General features: G+C 44.5%; 1 protein-coding gene across 4 annotated transcripts in view; it reads left to right on the top strand.

Moving 5' to 3' along the window:
* The window catches only part of TCAF1 (TRPM8 channel associated factor 1), a 54381-nt gene that overhangs the window by 8611 nt on the left and 22199 nt on the right, over positions 1-23571 (top strand). The window contains exons 1-2 of one of the 4 annotated variants that reach the window (XM_030308665.2): positions 4422-4589; positions 13870-14503. In XM_030308665.2, the coding sequence (XP_030164525.1) occupies positions 13884-14503 (620 nt within the window). In that variant the 5' untranslated portion in view covers positions 4422-4589; positions 13870-13883. Of the gene's footprint in view, positions 1-4421; positions 4590-6631; positions 6738-13869; positions 14504-23571 lie in introns of those variants that run through there. The other 3 variants (XM_030308668.2, XM_030308667.2, XM_030308666.2) reach the window with 3 other exon arrangements.

The following is a 23571-nucleotide window of genomic DNA, read 5'->3' as shown; positions in this document are numbered from 1 at the left end:
TAATAGCCTAATTTCATTTTTTTGCATGTGGGTATACAGTTATTTCAATACCATTTATTGAAGAGTCTATTCTTTCCCCATTGTGTGTTCTTTGTACTTTTGTTGACAATGAGTTGGATACAAATGTATGGGCCTATTTCTGGGCTCTCTACTTTTTTCCATTGGCCTATATGTTTTTATGCAAGTACCATAGTATTTTGATTACTGTAGCTTTGTAGTATAGTTTGAAATCGGGCATTTTATGCCTCAAATTTTATTCTTCTTGCTGAAGATGGCTTTAGAAACTTGAGTTCTTTTATGGTTCATACGAATTTTGGAATTTTTTTCTATTTTTGTGAAAAAATGCCATTGGAATTTTGATAGGGATTATATTAAATTAATAGATAATTTTGGTTGGTATGGACATTTTAACCTTAATTCTTCCAATCTATGAACATGGAATATCGTTTCATTTATTTGTGTCTTCAACTTTTTTCTTCAACGTTTTATAGTTATCAGTGTACAGATCTTTTACCTCCTTGGTTAAATTGGTTAAGTATCTTATTGTTTTTAATGCTATTGTAAATAGGGTTGTTTTCTTACTTTCCTTTACAGGTACTTCACTGTTAGTATAGAAAAACATAACTAATTTTTTTTTTTTAATTTTTTTTTTTCAACGTTTATTTATTTTTGGGACAGAGAGAGACAGAGCATGAACGGGGGAGGGGCAGAGAGAGAGGGAGACACAGAATGGGAAGCAGGCTCCAGGCTCTGAGCCATCAGCCCAGAGCCTGACGCGGGGCTCGAACTCACGGACCGTGAGATCGTGACCTGGCTGAAGTCAGACGCTTAACCGACTGCGCCACCCAGGCGCCCCAAAACATAACTAATTTTTATATGTTGATTATGTTTCCCGAAACCATACTGAATATGCTGAATTCATTTATTAGTTCTAACAGCTTTTTGATGGAGCTTTTATAGTTTTCTATATATGAGTTCTAATTCTATACTGAAATCCTCCAACCTGGCTTCTGTAATTTTTTAACATACTGATCACAGTTATTTTATTTATTTATTTATTTATTTATTTTTTAATATATGAAATTTATTGTCAAATTGGTTTCCATACAACATCCAGTGCTCATCCCAAAATATGCCCTTTTCAATGCCCAATCACCTACCCTCCCCTCCCTCCAACCCCCCATCAACCCTCAGTTTGTTCTCAGTTTTTAAGAGTCTCTTATGCTTTGGCTCTCTCCCACTCTAACCTCTTTTTTTTTTTTTTCCTTCCCCTCCCTCATGGGTTTCTGTTAAGTTTCTCAGGATCCACATAAGAGTGAAAACATATGGTATCTGTCTTTCTCTGTATGGCTTATTTCACTTAGCGTCACACTCTCCAGTTCCATCCACGTTGCTACAAAAGGCCATATTTCATTCTTTCTCATTGCCACGTAGTACTCCATTGGATCACAGTTGTTTTAAAGTAAGTCCCTAAGAATGCAAATGTCCAAGCCACCTGTGAGTCTATTTCTATTATTTGTTGTTTCTTTTGAGTTCTTGGCCATGTCTTCTGATTTTTAGCCTCCCTCTAAATTTTTGATGGGGTGCAGGACATCATGAATGAAAAATTATAAAGAGGACTTTTGGGGGGATGGGGAACAGAAAAGTACCAGAAGATTACTTTCATACTATCAAAGTTGAGTTTTAAGCTTTCTTAAAACTGGTACATTTGAAGTTTTTCCTTTACCCACCCTTAATGCTTACTCCTAAGGTGTCATTCTTATTGATACGCCATGGATTTTCTCAACTGAAAGCAGTGTTGATAAGAATCACTTACTTCTGTGGGACTTGTCCTCTACTGCTTTGTTCCCAGAGCAGTACAATTACTGAATTGATAGCTCAACTATTTAGCATGTTAGCGTCTATTTTCAACAAGTTTTTTTGGGGGGGAAGGTGGGGGGTCTATCCCTGTGTGCACAGAGCTTGAAAGTCAGTCAGCCAGGGACAAATTAAGGGGAACTTGTACATAGATTTTTACATTCACTTCTCAGGGACTTCTTCTTGTCTGAAATGTTGCCCTTTGGGTTCAGTTGGTTTGAGAATCCTGAACCAGTAAGATTGACACTTTCAGCTCGTGAAATGCATTGTGAACTGGAAACTGTCCTAAAGCGAAAAGCCACAGCAGATGTGGAACTCATGTCCTGTGTTTTTCTTCCCTTGGGACTGTAGCTTCTCAAGTTCTCCCTGTGTTGTTTGCTCTTCAAAGTCTTCCATTGTTTCCTATATTTTGTCCAACATCTATTGCTGTGAATTTTCAGTGGAAGTATTGTTCCAAATAAGGTATCCCCTCAACGCCAGATTTAGAAGTCTCTTACCATTTTGTCTTACAGTTTAGATAATTTATGTAATATTATTTTATTTCTTCTTGAGATACATCCTTTAGAATTTCCTTTAAAGAGCTTTTGAAAATAAATCCTCAGTATTTGCTGGTCATTTTTAAGACACTTATAATAGAAGATAATGCCAGGAGAGCACTAGGGGTCAGAAAGCAGGGAGGGTAGCATTTGACTAGCCACCAGTTTTAGATTATTATGGATGGTGCTGCTTTGAATATTCTAGTGCATGTCTTTTGGTGATGTATATATACATCTTGGGTATATGTATATACCTAAGAGTGGTATTACTGAGTAGTCCTATTTTTTTTCAAAATTATTTTTGTAACATTTTAAAAATACAAAATGTCTAAAGAAAAAAATTACTGGCCAACCCGCCCCACTTCTTGAGGTAGCCAAATATGTCCTTATTTTTCCTGCTAGATAAACATAAATACACAAAAGGAGCATTACAAGATTTTCACTGAAAGTATATATTGGGAGCATTCAAGGTATAACTTGAGCTCATCCTTTTTAGAACTCCATAATATTTTACAGTATGGATTTTTAACAAATTGTTTATTCATCCCAATGTAGCCGAGTATTTACAGAACGTAACATCTCCAAATTTATTTCAGTACTTTCAGGATTTCCTGGCAATTTCTGTTACTCGAGGTAGAAACTGGAAAGAAAAACAGAAACGCTAGAGAAAGTATAAATAAGGAAGGATATAGGATTTAAAACCGAGCTAGTAATGTGCAGTCTGAAAGAGAGAGAGGCTAGAACTAGCTGAAGTTTCAGCAGATATAGAAAGAAAATGATAGGCTGACCTCACGTTCACGTCTCTTGTCCATCCATCCGTCAAGTGGACATTAGGAAGTGCCGGTTTATGGCCACATGAAGTGGAGAATCTGAAGAAGAAGAAGAAGAAGAAGAAGAAGAAGAAGAAGAAGAAGAAGAAAACATAGGTCTAGACTTACGTTTCCTCTAGTGTGGTGAGTGGTAATGAAACCGTGAAGTCATACAGGATGAGGTCATCTATCCCCTTTACCACCGAGTCCGCATTCCTGTGGAAGGTCCAGCCTGGACACTGCTTTGCAGGAGGGGAGAAAGCTGTTTCATGGTCGCTTCCTGAGAAGTTTGGCCAGGGACACCTTCTCCTTAGGCACCCAGAGAACAGGGGCCAGCGCAGTGAGGGGTGAAGGGTGAGGAAACAGGCGAATGTGCAGAGGCCACAGGAACCTTTCAGGTCTTTGGGACCGGCAGCCATAAAAGGGACAGGTGGTTTTCCCCCAGCTTCTCATGTTGAGCTCACCAAGCTAGATGAGCAGACATGGACTCAAGACAGGGCCATATAGTCCAGTCCCCACTCAGAAGTCACCTGTTATAGCCCACTCTTTCTCGACTGAAATGAGACAGGACGAAGAACAAAGTTCAAGAATCCCCCACACAGGGAGAAATCATATTTATAGAGGCTACCAGCTACTTGAGCAAGGATCTTTTTATCTATTTTAGTTGATTAAATGTATCGTTTTTTTATCACAAAATGACACATATCACCATTGAAATGTTAAAGAGGGGTGTGAAGTAAAGATACTTAAAAGTAATCTACTCTTAACTGTCTGAACTGATTCTAATATTTTCATGTGTTTTCCATGTAATTCCTGTGTTTATATAAGCACATATATTTTAAAAGTTTTTCGCACAAAAATGCAAGCTCTCCATTCTTACTACCATGTTAAATGTTCATTAAAAATATGAATATAGCTACAGCCCAACTCCTGGCACATATATGTAGATTTAACTCATCCTTGTCTTACATACAAATCTATATTTACCAACCCCTCCCTTGTTAGTAAATAGTCCCACGGATTTATTATTTTTTTTTTAATCGCCCTGCCGCACTCCCGGAGCCCTGCCGGGACACCGTCCAGAATTCGTGGCTGCAACCTCTCCCAGAACCCGACACAAAGCAGGGCCTCTGAGGTCTGGGGGCGGCCGGCCAGGCTCCGCCCCCCCCCCACCGCTGCAGCCGCCAATCAGCTCCCGGAATGCACGCCCCCCCCAGCCCCTCTCCGCACTGAAGCCAGTCTCCCCCCACAGGCCTCCCGCCCCCACCTCCACCAATTACCAAATCCGCAGGCTGATTGCCCTGTCTCCTTGTCACGTCTCTGCGTCTCTGCAGAGGAGTCCCTTCCCCCTCCGAAGTAGCCCGGTGTGCAAACTGCTGGATAACGGGTGAGTCTCGTCCAAAGACGTTTCTAGAACCGGTAGAACCGGGGCAGCCCCCCCCCCCCCCCCCCCCCCCCCCCCCCCCCCCCCCCGGCGCACCGATCAGGCCCACCTATCAAGCCCGCACGCCCAGGGGGGCGGGGGACGGGGGGGGGGGGGAGAAGGACGGACCCGCCCCGGGGTCCGGGGGAGCGCGGGGGAGGGGGCGCCTGCGAAGGTAGTCGGGCTTTGGGCCTGAGACCGCTTGGGCCTAAGGAGGCGGATGGCTTCCAAAGAGGGTTCCCTGCGGTCTCTCCATCCCTGTGTCTGGTTCTGCTCCTTTTCTACCACTCTGGGTCTTATTTCTTTCGTGCTTCATTCTTGTTCTCCAGGAATTTATGCCTTTTAAAAACACTTCTCATAATGAAATGTTCCAAAACTGCAGATAGGTACAGACAATAACGTAACAGAATTATCAGATGCGAACATTTTTTTATTACCTTCGCTTCAGCGCACTTGGTCTCCCCCACTCCGCCGTGTGTGTGTGTGTGTGTGTGTGTGTGTGTGTGTGTGTGTCCCCTCCTTCTAAGAAACAAAACCTGACAGTGAAAATCCCTACTCCACCAAATCTCGTGTCCATCCTCAGATGTTAAGTTATATTCTGTCCTTCTCATGTATGTTTTTGTACTTTTATTGTATTTATCTTTATGTAAGCAATATGTGCGTTTTTGTTTTGCCCCTTAACATTTTTCGTGAAACTCAGTATTTGGGGGTTTTGCCTTGCGTGGCATTTCAGACTGGAAAGGGACTTGGCAAGTTTCCAGCCCTCCTCCTCCGTCATCTGGGAGCCCTGAGCCCTGTGGGAGGTAAAGGATCTGCCTGCCTGCTCACTTTCACACAGGTGGTCCTTCACTGGGCAGGAGCCTGAACTGAGGTTCTCTTGGTTTCTGCTCCCTGCGTTCCATGTTTTATGCCACTGAGCTCACCTACCCACATCCCCCTGTTGGCTCTTGCTGATATGATTCGGTTTGGGGAAGGATTTAAAGAAGAAAGGAAATTGGAAAGGGGGTTGAAGGGAGGTGCCGAAAGGAAACATGACTTGGATGCATTTTCCTGAAACACGAAGAATTGAATCTTAGCACAACTGGAATATTTATTTTACTTAAGAAGCACTGGTACAGTCTTACTGATCTAAGAACGTTGTAAGTATTCACTCACCTAATTTAAGCCTTGTAAGAGATCTGTAATATAGGTACTAATTTCAGCATCCCCGGTGTACAGGTAAAACTGAAGTGCAGAGTAACTCTGGGGAAGCCACTCAGCCTGTCAAGTGTAGCACCGCGATCTGAATCCAGGGCATCTGGTGACAGCCTTGAGTTTCTAACCGCTGCGCCACCCTGCACTTCACATGCTGGAACTAGCTAGCACCTGAGGGAGGTGAAGGCTCCAGACGAAGTGAGGAGCGACAGTCAGCTGGTTACTGGAAGCGAGTTCGAGGTAGAAATAGGAACGGAAATGGACCCAGATGCATAAACTCTGGCTGCCTATTGTCTGTCTGCAATATCATCTCATTTTTCACTTACAGAAGTAACGTATGTAACAATGCAGAGCTCTAGGAAAGTTGCCCTCTGCTGTTCCTCAGGGCAAACGGTATTAACAGGTAGAGACGCAGCGGGCCTTCTCCCACCGCAATACGAATACGTAAAGGGCTAGTTTTTACTATAAAAACGAAAGCATTGTCAACAGCTTCCTACAGTTTTTATTTTCCCCTTGGCAGTGCGTCAAGTACATTCCCCCCAACCAAATGGAGATCTAAGCTCCTCCTAAGAACTGATACCCTATCATTTATTCAGCCTTGCCCTGGGTAACGAGTAGAGTTTATGTCCCTAATCCCGTCCACTCTGCCAGGGTGGGGGCCGTCGCAGCGCCGAGCCCACTGGGCCGGCGACACAAAGAAGCGCTGTCCCCTGCCAAGCGCCGCCCCTCGGGCTGGCGGTCGCGCCCGGGAGGAAGTGGGGAGGAGGAGACTCCTCGGGAACCCCTCCTCCCGGTGCCCGCTCGCCAGCCTGCCCGGCGCCGCCCGCAGGGAAGCCCCTTCCCCGCAGCACCGCGCGTCCCCTCTGCGCCCAGCCCTGCCCCCTCCGGCTGTCCCCGTGGAAGTCGCAGGGCGACCTGGTGAGTGGCCCTCTGCGAAAGCGCAGGAGGGGCGGCCGGCGGTGGCCTCGGCCCGGCTCCGGGGAGGGCGGTGCCGGAGGCCGAGGGGGCGCGATGGGGGCGCGGGCGGACCTGCGGCAGCGGCGCGCCGCGGGGCCGGGGGGCTCCCAGGCCGGGGACGGGCCTCTCGCTGACCGTGTCCGCGCCCCTGCTGGTGATGTTCTCTGGCCTGGGCGCCGCGTCGCCGCTGCCGCAGTGCTGCCCCTCTCTGGGCTCTGACATCTGATGTTTGTGTTTGCGTGCTTTGTGTCGTCGAGACGCGCAGGCCCGAGCGGGAGCACAGCATCTCGTCCGCAGCTGCGTCGGAGGAGAATGCCGCAGCCCAGGGAGGAGGCAGGGCTCGCGCGGGGTCACACAGGTGGCTGGTGACAGAGCATCACTTCTGTCTTACTGCCCTTTGATCTTTGCAAACACCGGCGCGGGGACTGAGCTCCCTTGCCCACTCTCACCGGCCCGCTGGAGGCTGGTGTGTGTGTGTGTGTGTGTGTGTGTGTGTGTGTGTGTACACGCGCGCGCGGGAGCGTGTAAGTGCAGGAAGGGCCAGTGGTCTGTCTGTGTACCCCTACCTCACCCCAACCGTGCCAGCGGGTCTGGAGCCATTCCCTGCCAGGCAGAGCTTTTCCGCTTCGCTCCCCTCCTCCCCATGCTGTCCTCCCCCGCCCCCCACCCGTGTACCTCCCCCGATCCCAGCCCCTCTCCCTTCCTCCCTTGACGTCACCGCCAAGCTCTTTGCCTACTGGTTCTGAGCCTGCGTAGGATAGTCTGGCTGGGGTGGGAGCCTGGAGGTTAACGGAGAGGATCCCACACCAGAAGAAGGTTATCAACAACCCCTTGAGGTTGAGAATGACCTGTCTTGCACGTTGTCCCTTTGATAGAACGCTCTGCTCTCGGAGGCAGGCCGGTCACCACTCCGGGGCTCCTGCGTGATGCCTTCTCCTGGGAGTTTCCTGGTGAGAGAACTGAGCAAATATGAGTGAGGGAAAGAGAGCCCCAGGGGAACTCAGGAATTAAGGGAATGTAGTGAGATAGGAACAGGGGAACAGAAAACAGCATTTTGAATCGTGCTTTTTAGGGAATGGGGGAGGGATGGGACAGGGCCACGAGGAGGCCTTCAAAAACATTGGTAATGGTCTGTTTTTTAGGTTGGGTAGTAGCTACGTAGGAATGTTTAATTTTTTAACTTGTTTTACCATCTGTGTCCTTCCACACACATTACATATTCCTTACCATTAAAAAAATTTTAATGTTTTTTTTTTTTTGAGAGAGAGTGAGTGTGGGGGAGGGGCAGCGAGAGAGGGAGGGAGACACAGAATCTGAAGCAGGCTCCAGGTGTGAGGCTTGAACTCATGAATCATGAGATCATGACCTGAGCCGAAGTCAAATGCTCAGCCTACTGAGCCACTCAGGTGCCCCAATGAAACCATTTTTAAGTGAAAAACAAGTAAGACTGATCTGTAAGTACGTAGGACAGAATGCAAAAGAAGGGGGAACCCACCCAAACTCTAGTTTAGTTGATGGACACTGGAAAGGATATTGGATGTATACAGGGAAAAAGAAACAGGCGCTCGTGGAAGAAAATGGCATGGAGAAGGGAAGACCTATAGGACTGGATGTCTGTGGTATTATTCATTCATCAAGGCCAAGGTAGCTATTTGCTGGAGAAGTGATCCTAGGCCTGCCCTTGATACCCACATCCATCTCCCAGTCACCCATCCATGGAGTACGTCTTCATTCTCCTGGGGAATCCAAAGAATCAAACATATCCCCTGATTTCAGACACGTATCCTGCTTTGGGGATTTGAAATCAAACCATAATGCCGGATGTGGCACATTATCCAAGACCAGCCCACTACCCTCCTTCCCTTCCAAATACAGCTCTTACAGGAAAACACCATTTAGGTAGCATGAGGCCTCTTTGTGGTAGGGGGAGGGATTTGTAGAGTTACAAGTTGTGCTTGAGGTACTTTCTGCTTTATGGGTGCCTTGGGTTCCAGCAAGCTCAGAGGCCAGAGTTGGCCCAAAGGAGAGAAAGCAGGAGCCATGGAAGGAGAATGGAGGATGAAGAACTTAGAGAAATAAAAGGGATTCCCCCAGGCCGTGTCCATCTGCGTTCCCCAAGCTAGGAGAGCAAACAGGGATTTGGGCATAAACAGGAAGCATTTCGTTTAACAGTCAAGTGCTGCAGTCCTGGATATAACTGGTTAAAGTGGGAACAGAACCAGCTGCAAAGTTCAAGGACCCCCACAGAGGAGGAAATCAGATTTCTTGGTGGGTAAATGCTCAACCGATTGGGAGATGAACAAAGACATTTTAGAATGAGTGAGAGATGATCGGTTGAGCAGGCCAATGATGTGTATACTCATTCATTTAATGTTTGCTTGAAGTTCTATTATCTGTGTTATTTTTCACTGTGATACACACAGCAGTTCAAAGGATGCAGACTTGTGCGCCTCGTCTCTTCCTGATGCAGTGAACGTTCGCATGCTGAAATGTGGCCTCCATAGATTTTTTTTTTATCGTATATAAAATCCTGGTACTTAAGAGGCTTATCTATTTCCGGTATTTACAAGTGTGGACTCCAGTATAAGATTCCCCAGGTTTGAATCCTGGGTCCCACCGCTCACACCTGTGTGACTTCAGCAAGTAACACATTCTCTAACCATCACATTTTTTGTTTTTGACCACCTATAAAATGGAGATAGTGATAATACATACCTCACAGGTGTATTGTTAGGATCAAGGAACTGATGTAAAGCACTTCCAGTAACGTCTGGAGCCTGGGAAGCACTGTAGTGTCATTACTACTACTAAAACGATTACTATTTTCATTCATACAAAAACGGGTGTGTGTCCTGTGTACAGTGATTTGAAAGTTTCATTTAAAACACACCTAAGGTGTTCTACGTACGTGCAAAATTTAACGCATTCTTTGTAACAGTGATGGGATATTCTACAATATAGATGATCATACTTTATTCAGACATTCTCCGTCTCAAAAGCTGGCTTGCCACACACACAGTGTTGGTATAAAGCTGAGGCTGCACTCAAGTCCCCACTCATGATGCAGGACGGAGAGGAGGTGAGCTTGAGTGTCCCCACCAAACCCCACTCACCTCGGGCCACTAATCCAGCCCAGGAGACAGGTAGAAGGAGGCAACTCCACATGAAGAGCCCTCTTTATTCTGGTCCCCTCCTTTTCAGGTGTCGAGGCCATCTGCCTGTGTCTTTGTCACTTTTCCACAGATAGTTCTTCTCCCATGAACTAGCTGGAAAAACAGCTAGTGAGAGAAAAATGTGAGTTCCCTGCTCTGAGCATTTTTGGAGGATCTGCACTGACAGCGACAAGGGCCCCCAGAGGAGGGATCTGACGGGAGGCTCTTTCCAGGTGGGGTGGCTGCCTGGGGGCTGCGCCCTGGGGTCTTACGTTGCCATAATGGGCTGTGGGGTGCCACAGTTTGTGGAAGTGGGATAGGTGTGCTTTAGGGTAGAGAGCTGCACCCACAGAGTCACAGATGGTTCCAGAAAACATCCTTCATCATTTATCTCCTAGGTTTGCATTTATCCGTCTCCATTCATAGTTTCGTATGGCAGCGAGCATCCTTGTACATATATCTGTAATGCTGCTCTTATTTCTGTAAGCAGGGTAATCAGAAGAGGGATTGCTGGTCTGGGGACAGGCTCGGCTCTGAAACGGAGCTGCCACTCTGTTGACAAAGCAATCTGTCAGATCGCTCTCAGCTTCTCGGCCCGTCCGGCAAATTGCAGTAGTGTCCGCTTAACCTTTTGGACATTGGGCATTATTGTCTGCCTTCACCTTTTCCGCCTTCTCCTCCTCCTCCCTCCCTTTCTCCCTCACCATCTCCCTTTTTTGACAATCTTGTGGGCAGCATCATGCATCCTATCGTGAATTGCCTGAAAGTGAGATTGAGCATATTTTCATAGACTAATTGGCCATTTAAATGTCCTCTTCTGTGAATATCTTCTCTTAAAAGGATAGGATTTCAGCAGATAGAAAGATGTGGGAGAGGGAACAGGAAGGAAAGAGAATCTAAAATGACAGCAGGGTATGTCCAGGGATGCCAAGTGTTCTGGAAACTGCAGAATGGCCGGAGACATGGCTGGAAAATGGAAGGAGCAGCCCGCCCCGGAGACCTTAAACCCCAGGATAAAGGTGTCAGATTTAACCCTGTAGGAAAAGGCGAAGCTCCAGGCGGGGGTTCTCTTCTGGGAACTAATGTGATTTGTGGCTTAGGAGAACAGAGGCCAGATCATCAAGACCCTGGTGACTTAGAAACTGGATCACTTCAGTCGAGGAATGAATTACCGAGCACCCGAAGTAGGTTACTGGCAGTGTGGTTGGAAACCATGAACGATGACCTTGACAGGCCTGTGACCAGCTGGATACGGGACAGGAGAGAGAAGGGACACAACCGTGCCTGTGTGGTTTGCCATCCTGGCTATTTGTGGACACCAGGAAGAACGGAGAAGGCACAAGCCCTTGGCAACCAATCACTTGCTGATTCTGTGGTCTCAAAGCTTCTCTGAGGTAGATGTCTCCTTAACAACTAGGGCCACTAAGCTCGCATAATTTGCCTAAGAGGAGCTAGTTTAAAGGGAAAAGAATAAATTTAGTACTTCTTTAGTTTTAGAGGCCTCTGCAAATGGTAGAACGTGCTCCTTCAGGAGGGATCTTGGGTTTATTCGTTACCTCAGAACCAGGGCCTTTTTGTCTGTGCCTTGGACCTTTTCAAAGGCCCGTGGAAATATTTGAGAACCAAATGTAGTCATTGTTAGTTTTAGTGTCAGCATTGGCTCCAAAATGTGAAAACTATAAAATCAGAATCATTAGGGGCACCTGGGTGTCCCAGTCGGTTACGCATCCGACCCTTGGCATCGGCGCACGTCACAATCTCATGGTTCGTGAGACCCAGCCCCGCGTCGGACTCTGTGCTCTGACAGCATGGAGCCTGCTTGGAATTGTCTCTCTCTCCCTCTGTCTCTGCTCCTCCCCCCATCATCTCTCTCTCAAAATAAATAAACTTAAAAAAAATCATTAAATGCTTAGTCCAGTATTTGTAAATTCTAACATTAGGTTTGCTTGTTGTTCACTTTGTAAGAATTCTCTCTTATGCACGTTGGCAAGTTAAATAGCTTACCCTTAACCAAATAATTATAAGCAAACATACATGTGTATGTGTGTATATACACATATAAGTGTATATATGTATATATATATATATATAGGTATATATATATATATATGAGTGTGTATATATACAGGTATATATATATGTATATATATATATGAAACAAGTAATTGAAAGGCACTTAACCTGTTACTTCCTTTAATCCTTGGGACAACCTGATGTGGTAGATACTCTTATCCCTTCTTTTTTTTTTTTTTTTTTTTTTTTTAACGTTTATTTATTTTTGGGACAGAGAGAGAGACAGAGCATGAACAGGGAAGGGGCAGAGAGAGAGGGAGACACGGAATCAGAAACAGGCTCCAGGCTCTGAGCCATCAGCCCAGAGCCTGACGCGAGGCTCGAACTCCCAGACCGCGAGATCGTGACCTGGCTGAAGTCGGACGCCCAACCGACTGCGCCACCCAGGCGCCCCTCTTATCCCTTCTTAATGAATGAGGAAATGAGGACGGAAATGTGCTGCCCATCTCACAGTCAGTAAGCGAACAGCTGAGATTCAAGCCCTGGTAGCCTACCTCCAGAGTCCGGGCTTGGAGCCGCTTTGCCATATTGCCTTCAGAGAGAATATTCTCTGACAAGGGAAACAGAAAGTAAAGAGGTTACAGGCCCAAGACTAAAAACCTGGGACTTTTCAGAAGGGGTAAGAGAAGGCTGGAAAGTAAATGGGTCAGCAGGTTGAAGATGTTGCGCTTGGCCCAGGCAGTAACGTTACTGGTGGTGACAGCCTCGGGGACCGGCCCTGTCCGGTGCCACCGGGTGGGCAGTGAGAACGGCAAGCCCTCGGTGTCCTGATGATGAAAACACATCTGCTCTTGAGGGGATCGCTCCAGTGCCGTGCCCACAGTGGAGGTCAGACTGTAGTGCATCCCGAGCAGGGAGCTCACGGGGAAGCAGCAGAAGATTTATGCGAGGCCACGGCCACAGATATACACACCCGTCTCCACGGTGTCTGGGCACAAGTGAGAATCGGCCATCGTTTCATAATGTGTTGCATACATTCCGCTTCTGGATTCAAGCCACAGAGGACTTCCGCTTTCCTCTTCTCCAGCTGTGACTGTGACCAAGGACACTTCTCAGAGGACGCAGGCTTTCCAGACTGAAACTCTGGGGTCCCCGAGCTGCACTTAGTGAGATCGGTGTGGGAGCTGAGTGGGGTGGGGACAGCATGCTGCACCAGTGTGTGTGTTTCCGGTGGCTGCTGTAAGACATTCCCATGAACTGGGGGACTTCAAACGGCAGAAATCTATTCTCTCCCGGTCCTGGGGGCACAGAAGTTTGAAGTCAAGGTACTGGCACGGTGGTTCGGTCTGCAGGTTCTGAAGGAAAATCTGCTCCTCGCCTCCCTCTCTTGGCTTCTAGTCCTCACCAGCAACCTTTGGCCGCCCTTGGTGTAGATGTATCACTCCCATCTCTTAGCATTCTCCCCTGTGTGTCTTGTCTGCATCCGGATTTCTTCTTAAAGGACGTGACTCATTGAATTAGGGCCCGCTCAAATCCAGTATGGCCTCATCTTAACTGGATTGTACCTGCAAAGACCCTATTTCCAAAGAAGGTCACATTCACAGGTACCGGGAGTTAGGACTTGAATGTATCTCTTTGGGGACACAATTCTGCCTTCATTTCTGTTTGTTTCCTTCTGCGGTAGAAAAGTGCCGGGCTCTTTTAGTTTAACCACAGGAGTTTAGGAGGACTGGTCAGGGTGCGATGCATTCTCCTGGATTGGATACCTTGACCCCCCTTGGTGAGTCCCTGAGTCATGTCATAGAGTCAGTCTCGTCTGCATAGACAGAAGAATTGCCCCAGCTGGGGGAGCAGTGAACTGTTTGGCTTGTTTATTTATTTGTTTATCTGTCCTTCCCCAAACTGAGTCTTTGATTTTCTCTCTACAGAAGCCGATCCAGCCATGGCGACTCCCTCTGCTGCCTTTGAGGCCCTTATGAATGGAGTGACCAGCTGGGATGTCCCCGAAGATGCCATCCCATGTGAACTGCTTCTCATTGGAGAGGCCTCCTTTCCGGTCATGGTGAATGACATGGGCCAGGTCCTCATTGCTGCCTCCTCCTATGGCCGAGGCCGCCTGGTGGTGGTGTCCCACGAGGACTACTTGGTAGAAGCCCAGCTCACTCCCTTTCTTCTCAATGCAGTGGGTTGGCTTTGTTCTTCCCCTGGGGCTCCCATTGGCATACACCCGTCCCTGGCACCCCTGGCCAAAATCCTTGAGGGTTCTGGGGTAGAGGCGAAGATTGAGCCCGAAGTGAAAGACTCCCTGGGGGTTTACTGCATTGATGCCTACAATGAAACCATGACAGAAAAGTTGGTCAAGTTTATGAAACGTGGAGGGGGCTTGCTCATTGGAGGCCAGGCCTGGGACTGGGCCAACCAGGGCGATGACGAAAGGGTGCTTTTCACGTTCCCTGGCAACCTCGTGACCAGTGTGGCCGGCGTGTACTTCACTGACAACAAAGGGGACACAAGTTTCTTTAAAGTCTCCAAGAAGATGCCCAAGATCCCAGTCTTAGTTAGGTAAGTGCATTTACCCCGGTGGGGATTTGGTTGCAGGTTCAAAAACAGACATGGTTCTTGTCTTTAGGTTGCTCCCAGGCTAACAGAAGAGAACTTGGCACTTAGGCATTGATTCACCCTAAATCAACCAGATTTTAAAAATACCCTGAGGCACAGGAGGGTTCCTGCCTTCTCAGACCAGGCACTCAGACCAGACCATTGCTGTTGCCTCCCAAGACCAGACCACTTGGCTCTTTGAGCAGAGAAACTTCTTAGTGACCATGATGTTCCCTGACGTCTAGCTTGAAATATGTTATTTATGCTAAGTCTAAGAGTTAGGGGAGGATTTTATGTCTGCAGGCAAAAGACCTGATGATGGAGAATGAGGGACACCGATGATGGGTACAGAGACAGGCTACATGGAAGGTTCTTTAAGAGCACTAACCAGGCTGTTCTGTGCACACTATGCTCCAGCATCTCATACAGTGCTGGACGTAAGCAGGTTTGTAGATGCTCAGTAAACATGTGTTGGCTGGTGACTGGATGGATGAATGAGGGAGAGTAGAGGCGGGTGTAGTTCCAGGAGTAGAAGAAGTGTACCAGGCCACACCCTGTTGTACATTAAAACTCACAGCATCCTTGGAGCAAAAAGCACTGGTATTTCTGACTGGTAGGAGCATGGTAAAGTAGGGTTGGGTGAGGAAGGCACAGCAGGGTTAGAACAGACATACAGATCATGGGCTGTGGCCTCTCCTTGGCATGGAACATTTGAAACAAAACCCCATATGTGCAAGGAGGAAAGACACGGTTATTCTGGGGCATAGTGATTGATCAAACTGATCAAATTTCAGTTTACCGATGACCTTCATCCTAAGGAATAGGGAGGGAAGGCTTGGCCATAATTCTCTTTCTTAACTACCTAACCCCCCTTACTTGCCTTCACAGATGTTTTTCTCTATCAAAACCATACTTCTTTTTTCTTTGGCTCTACCTAAATCATTTCTCATCATCAGTGATTCTCAATTGCGGGTGGAGCTCGGTTGTGTGTGTGTGTGCACTCATATATGTGTATGCACACGTGTAAAATCAACTGGAAGACTGATGCTTGAGGGAAAATCAGAGTTAATAAGGCAAGTATGCAGACTCTGTTGTGGAGATTGTGGGTTTTTAGTTTTGGTTGTTAACTAGGTGAGACGGCATCACAATCATTGACTGTCTTTACTTCTACAGGTAGCTATAGCAAAGCATTGCTCATATGTTAAGTGGGTCATTTTAGACGTGTAGATGGATTGAAAATGGCAATACTGATTTTCCTGAGCTGAGCATGTGTGTGTGTGAGGGAGAGAGAGAGAGGCGTGAAATACTGATTAAATGCATACGTTGAGATTAGTATGGGAAAAGAGAAAACAAGAACCCTCTCCTCCTCTCCCCATAGTTTTAATATTCACTCTCTTGTAGCCAAGGCTGAAAAGTAGACGTTGAGGGATATTTCTCCCACCTGATGTTGTTGCGGTTGCTAAACTATATATTTATCCACATTCATTAATTATAAACCTAAATCTGGGGCCCCTGGGTGGCTCAGTCAGTTGAGCATCCAACTTAGGCTCAGGTCATGATCTCGCAGTTCGTGAGTTCCATCCCCGCATCAGGCTCTGTGCTGACAGCTCAGAGCCTGGAGTCTGCTTCAGATTCTGTCTCCCTCTGTCTCTGCCCCTCCCTTGCTCGTTCTCTCCCTCTCTGTCTCTCTCTCTCAAAAATAAACATTAAAAAATTTTTTTAATTATAAACCTAAATTGAGTGAATTTTACTTTATGTAAATTAGACCTTAATAAACCTTTAAAACTAGCATTTTTATTTTTATTTATTTTTATTTTTTAATTTAAATTCAAGTTAGTTAATGGGTGCCTGGGTGGCTCAGCCCATTGAACATTTGACTATTGATTTCAGCTCTGGTCATGATCTCACAGTTTGTGGGTTCAAGCCCTGCACTGGGCTCTGCGCTGACAGTGTGGAGCCTGCTTGTGCTTATCTCTGTCTCTCTCTCTGCCCCCTGCTCCCCCGTTCATGATCTCTCTCTCTTTATCTCTCTCTCTCTCTCAAAATAAATATAAAAAAATACAATAAAATAAATTTAAGTTAGTTAACATACAGTGTGGTATTGGTTTCAGGAGAAAAAATAGATTTTTTAATAGGACTTTAAAAAAAATAATCAGAGACAATCAGATTCATGTCCAAGGATATGCAATGCAGCACTATTTGTAATAAGGAAGAGTAGTATAGCTAAATAAATTATAGAATTATTAACCAACCATTAAAACTACTTCCAAGAATATAGTTTTAGGCATGGGGAAAAGGGCATGGAAAAAACCTCTCAGGGGGTACTATGAAATGAAATAAAGTAGGATACTAACCTGTTGTTCAGTATGTTCCCACTTCTGTTCAAAAAATATAACTATGTGTAGAAAATATTATCAAAGGAGAAGGCCATAATATCACTTCACATACAAGAACATTAAAGACAAGAAAAATAATTTAGAAGTCCTGTTAAAGATCTTCCACATCTATCAATGCACCATTCTATGACATAAACAAAAAACATAAAACCGAATTTAAGTCTCTTAGTTCAATTTTTTTGACATCTCTGATATACATATAAATGTGTGTGTGTGTGTGTGTGTGTGTGTGTGTGTGTGTGTATTGCCAATTGCCAATACTTTTGAATTATGTTTCTTCTTCATGGATGGTCTTTTAAACCACTTTTTCAATATTGTGGGATCTATTATTTTTTTAATTTTCATTTTATTTAAAAAATTTTTTTTTACGTGTATTGATTTATTTTGAAAGAGATACAGCACGTGCATGAGCAAGGGAGGGGAAGAGAGAGAGGGAGACAGAGAATCCCAAGCAAGCTCCCCGCTGTCATTGTGGAGCCCAGTGCAGGGCTTGATCTCACAAACCAGGAGATCATGACCTGAGCCAAAATTAAGAGTTAGATGCTTAACCGACTGAGCCACGCAGGCGCCCCAAATTTTCATTTTAAAAAGTAATGTCATAAACTCACAATACAACTCTTTTCATCTTCATATATTTTTCCCCATTCATCCATAATTTTACATCATTGTCCTCTTAGTATACATGCTAGTTTGAATTCTACTCACGAATATTTTTCATTCCATATAGTCTTTAAAGTTATATTTGATTCACTTCATGAGAATGCAGTGCATACACCATATTTATTTAATCATTTGCCTGCTGTTGAGCATCTGGATCTTTCTCTACTCTTGTTCTTATAGGTAGTACTGCAGAGAATATCTTCAAAACATTTTAGAAGTATTAGACAATACAAGACACCAAGATGATTCTATTAGAATTCAAGGGAGATTATTTCCATCACCGGCTGAGTGAGGTTCAGATGGAAAGCCCCTATGGATTTAGTTACTCTGCCAAAGTATCTTATTTATTTTTAAACCCTCATTTAAACATAAGAGCGTGAATTAAGCTAACCTTAATCTTATTACTTGCATATTTCTTACTAAATTAAATTCTACATACGATCCTGGGATCCTCTTAGCCTTCTAAAAGAGTAAACTGTCCGCAGGTTGTTATCAAGATGAATCACATTTTTATCAGAGGAAGAGTCTAATTTATGATCAGAAAAATAATATCCCTAAGTAATAAAACCAGATGATCTACTTTTAGCCGGGTGAGAATACCCACAGTTGTCAGGACATGAGCCTCCTAGTCACTGCCCTGGTTTCCTGCCCGGAAAGCAAAGCGTCATCATCTGCATTTAGAACACTAGCCTCCATGGGCCGCCTGGGTGGTTCAGTCGGTTAAGCTTCCAACTTCGGCTCAGGTCACCATCTCATGGTTTGTGAGTTCAAGCCCCACGTCGGGCTCTGTGCTGACAGCTCAGAGCCTGGAGTGTGCTTTGGATTCTGTGTCTCCATTCTCTGTCTCTGCTCCTCTCCCGTTTGTGTTCTCTCTCTCTCAGAAATGAATAAACATTAAAAAAAAATTTTATTTTAAGAAAAACACTAGCCTCCACGTGCCCCGTAAGACCAAGCCACATGTAGGCTGTTCCCTGAGCGATTTCTACTCTCCTACCAGCTTCATTCAGTGCCTCAATTGTGCCTTGGCTCTGAGGCCAGTGGCACTGCACTTTATGTGCAAAAGAAGCCTCACCTTCTATTATTTCATTTGAAAAACACTGGGTCCATTGTCATAAACTACCTGGTCCCATTGCAGGACTCAGTATTCATATAACCTGGAAAAGGCCCAGATTTTAGAGTAGGCAGACTTCAGTAAGTTCCCAAGCTCTGTCTGGTGCATGTGCTATAACCTGGTGTTGGAGCCACCCTCTCTAAGCCTCATCTTCAAAGTGGGATTAACAATGACTACCTTTCAGGGTGGTTGTGAGGATTAAATGAATGAAGAAAACATGCTCAAATACCTAAGGCACTTTAATTATTCTGACATCCAGCCTCCACACTATGGTATGTAAGTTGTAGGATGCCATGAATATCATCCCCAACCACTGATGATTACCTAGCATCCATCATTATGCTGCTTTACCCCAGGTCATGTGTGTTCTCCGAGTTGTGTAAAGTATCGGCCTTTTAGGAAATTATTTATTTATTTTGAGAGAGAGAGAGAGAGAGCATGTGCATATGTTCGCATGCAAGAGGAGAGGGGCAGAGAGAGAGGGAGAGAGAGAATCCCAAGCAGGCTCCAGGTGGTCAGCACAGAGCCTGACACGAGGCTCCATCCCACCAACCTTGAGACCATGACCTGCGCTGAGATCAAGAGTTGGACGCTTAACCGACTGAGCTACCCAGGCACCGCAAATATTGGCATTTTTACTCATGTTTCCACCTACTTCCTCTACCAAACTGAAGCTGCATCATCATAATCAATTGCCACATTTTATCCTCTTTATACATTTAATACAACAGGTACTAGGGACCGAATTGGCTCCGCCAATAAGAGATGTGATGTAAATTAAATGCATCATTAGATGATGAATCTAGGGAGGTTTAGGAGAGGAGGAGGTTAGGGAGACAAACCAGAATAGTTTGTCTAGTCCCTCTTTTGGATAAGAAGTCCCTTATCTCACTTTTACCAAAATCTCAGGCTTCTATTACAGAGTTCTATTAAGGAATGTTGTTCGTTCATTTTATAGCCAGCAATTTACTGAATATATTCTATATCCCAGGGAGTATTTTGTATGTCAAGACAATGATTTCCAAAGATCTAGTAATTAAAAACAGAAACCTTCAGTAACAAGACCTGGAAGAATTTACAAAAAACAAATAACTGTGTTAGGAAGAGGGCTGTGATACTGAGTTTCACTGGAACCTTGAAACCTGTGATCTTCCTGCCAGTATATGCAGCAAGACATGCTTGGCATGCAGTTTCACCTCTTCTTCCCTCTAAATGGAAAGTGCTGGAGTAGAACATCCTTGTCCTCCTTTTAGCTATTACTCCATTGAGACTGGTTTTCTGTCTACGGTGATCCCCATATATATTCAGTCATCAGAGATGCATAGAAAAGAATGTTATACCAACGGTCGTGCTCTCCAATGTCTGCATACTCCAAATTCCTTGGCCCTGTGAAACCTGAATTGACGAACCTTATGCAGATATTAATTAATAAGCTTACTTATAACAAGGATCCACAAATCGTTGGAGGTCATTGCTTGTTACATGTTAGGAATATTCAGAATGCTAACTATAGAATTTTATGTCAGGATCATGGCGGGGCGTGGTGGGGGTAAATAGCCTCACCTAACTCCTACTCTGTCCTCACGGCATGCTTAGTTATGTAGGCTAAAATGGCATAAACTGGCTCTCAAAAAATAAACAAGACATTTCAGAGAGCGAATCCAAGTGGAAAGACAGGCCACGTTAGAAGAGTAATTGCTAGGGGCTCCTGGGGGCTCGGTTGAGCTTCTGACTTCTGCTCAGGTCATGATCTTGCGGTCCGTGAGTTTGAGCCCCGCGTCGGGCTCTGTGCTGACAGCTCAGAGCCTGGAGCCTGCTTCGCATTCTGTGTCTCCCTCTCTCTGTCCCTCCCCCACTCATACTCTGTCTCTCTCTCAAAACTAAATAAACATTTAAAAAATTTTTAAATAAAAAAAAGAGGAATTGCTAAATCACAATTTAGATTGCTTTCCCTTTTTTTTTTTTAATGTTTATTTATTTTTGAGACAGAGAGAGACAGAGCATGAACGGGGGAGGGTCAGAGAGAGGGAGACAGAATCTGAAACAGGCTCCAGGCTCTGAGCTGTCAGCACAGAGCCCGATGCGGGGCTCGAACTCACGGACCGCGAGATCATGACCTGAGCTGAAGTCGGCCGCTCAACCGACTGACCCACCCAGGCACCCCTGCTTTCCCTTTTTATGAACATTTTCTTCCAGTTTCAAAATACATGCTTGCTGGAAAATAACAGAAATAATCCAGAAGTAGGCAAAGTAAAAAGGGAAAGATCTTCATCTCTGCCTGTCCCTCTGCCCCTGCTGATTTATTCCTCCAGAGTTTGGACTCTATCTTTTTTCTGACTTTTCCCCCATTTGTGTGGGAGGACGGTGTGGAAGAGCTGGGGGAACAGAGAGACAGAGACAGAGACAGAGAAACCTGCAATGTGGTTTTCCACTTAATTATCTTGAACATTTTCCACGTGCATCTTTCTGATAATGTGCATCATCCTTCAGAATGGCTGAATAGCGTTTTGCGTTGGATTGTTCCATGAGTCATTTAACTATACGCCTGTTAGCACACAGTAAAGTTACTTTCTAATTCTTCTCCTGTAAATATAGATATAATGAATATCCTTTTACTGAAAGCCACACAGGTTGGATATACACTTATTCATTTTAAGTGCTTGGCAGTTTCCTTTTAGAAATTTCTTATTTTGGAAATCTTCAAACGTATATATTCATAGAAATAGAAATAAGAGCAGTGAACAAACACGTATCCGTCACCCAGCCAGTGCAATTCTCAACTACCAGCTAACTGTCTCCACTCACCACCTTCCTACCCCTTTCCTCTCTCTTCCAGTTTTGAGCAAGTCTCTGACATTGCATCATTCTGTCCATAAAATAGTGTATCTCTAAAAGACAAGGACTGATCTTTAAATATAACCACACTACTGTTATCACATATTTTAAATAGCATTACTTTTTCTGACCTAGCAAAATATCAGTAACAATATCGTTTTTTGAGAGCATTCTGTAAGTACTCTCTCTTACGTACACATGTCTAAATTTATCCCTTAGAGAAACAGGTTTATTCATATTCTCCATAAATTACTTAATTTTTGCATACTTGATCTAAAAGAGATCTCTAAGACAACTGTTCCAAACTCCCACTGAGATTTTAAAACTGAACTTGGCTTTTATTTCCCATATTTTAAAGCTATATTTTGGTATCCTGAAAACTCCTGAGTTTTTTTCATGGTGTGTACGTTTTGTCAGAATGTACCCTTTCTAGCAACTGGTGTTTTTCACCTTGAATTCTATTTTGTCTAGTATGTAGTTACTATTCCTATTTTTTTTGTTTTGCTTCTCTTTTTGTTTTGTTACTCTTTCTATGTTTTTTTCTAAAAGGTTTGTCTCTTAGTGTAAATCTGATTTTTTAACCTAATCATAGTGCCTCTGCGGTTTACAAGGTAAATAATCCATTTATATAATCAAAAAATTGATGTTCTAGATACTATAATCTTGCTCAATATTTTGTTACACTTTCTCATTGCTTCTTTTAAAATTTTCCTTTACAGCCTTTTGCTCCATTGGTTGAGTTTCTTTTTCTCTTCTCACTATTTGGAAATTACACAGGATTTTTCTATTCTTGTAGCTATCCTTAATTTTTTCCCACATCTTTATGTAAAAATTTTCCACACTTATGGGAACATTGCAAGAATAATGTAATGATAACCATACCCTTCACCTAGATATGTCAGTGACTAGATTTTGTCACATATACTGTATAAACACACAGAAACAGATTACTTTGCCTAACCATTCGAGAGAAACCTATAGACGGAGTAACACATCACATCTAAATACTTCAGTATATATCTCCTAGAGACAAGGGCATTTTCCAGTATAACCATAATACAATGATCTAAAAAAAAAAAACCAAATGGTGCCATTGATACAACACTATTATTTAATATCCATGTTCAAATGTCTGCAATTACCCCAACAACATCTTTTTTAGATTTTTTTTTAATATAGGATCCAACCAAAACATTTGCCAGCTTTTCTTATCTTTCAGGACACTGGTGTTTTTGAAGCATCTAGCCCAGCCATTTTGTGGAATGCCCCTCAGTTTGGATTTGTCTAATTATTTTCTCATGATTATACTCAGTCCAAACATTTTTTGGCAAGAATACTACATAGGTGACATTGGGCTCGTTACAAGGTATCAAACTGGGAGGCATATGACATCAGTTTTATTGTTACTGGTGAGGACAGAATTGGCTATTTAAATTGGAGTTTGCCAGATTTTCCTAGTGTAATAGTGCCTTTCCCCCCTTTTAACCAGTTTAACCTATGGTGTGACAATGTGAGAGTATTAATGTCCTGTTCACCAGCAACCTTCCACCCAGTGGTTTTAGCACTAGTTGATGATCTGTGCCCGGGTCAATATTTACAAAAGTGATTACTTCTACTGCACACGGGTACTTCCTGCCCCTTTCTTAAAGATTCATGTCAAACATCACCTCTTCCAGAAAACCTCTCCCACCCTCTCCCATTCTGACATGGATGTCTCTCTTCTGAGCACCTGTAGCAACCTGACCTTCTAGCTGAGTGTAGGTTTACTTGTAGATTTCTGCCAGAATTGGTTGGGATCCCTCCCTACCCCTACAACATTTGTTGTTGATTTTGTGGTGGTTTTAAAATTTTGCTTGAGTATCACTCTGTACTCATGGACCCTTTTATTTTTTTTTAAGTTTATTTATTTTGAGAGAGAGAGAGAGAGTGCGAGCGGGGGGGGGGGGGGAGAGAGAGGGAGAGAGAGAACTCCACGTAGGCTCTGTGCTGACAGTGCAGAGCCGGATGTGGGGCTGGAACTCATGAACCAT

The sequence above is a fragment of the Lynx canadensis genome, chromosome A2 (assembly GCF_007474595.2).
Source record: "Lynx canadensis isolate LIC74 chromosome A2, mLynCan4.pri.v2, whole genome shotgun sequence".
NCBI lineage: Eukaryota > Metazoa > Chordata > Mammalia > Carnivora > Felidae > Lynx > Lynx canadensis.
Note: the sequence above shows the minus strand (reverse complement) of the source record. Positions and strands in the feature narration are given on the sequence as shown.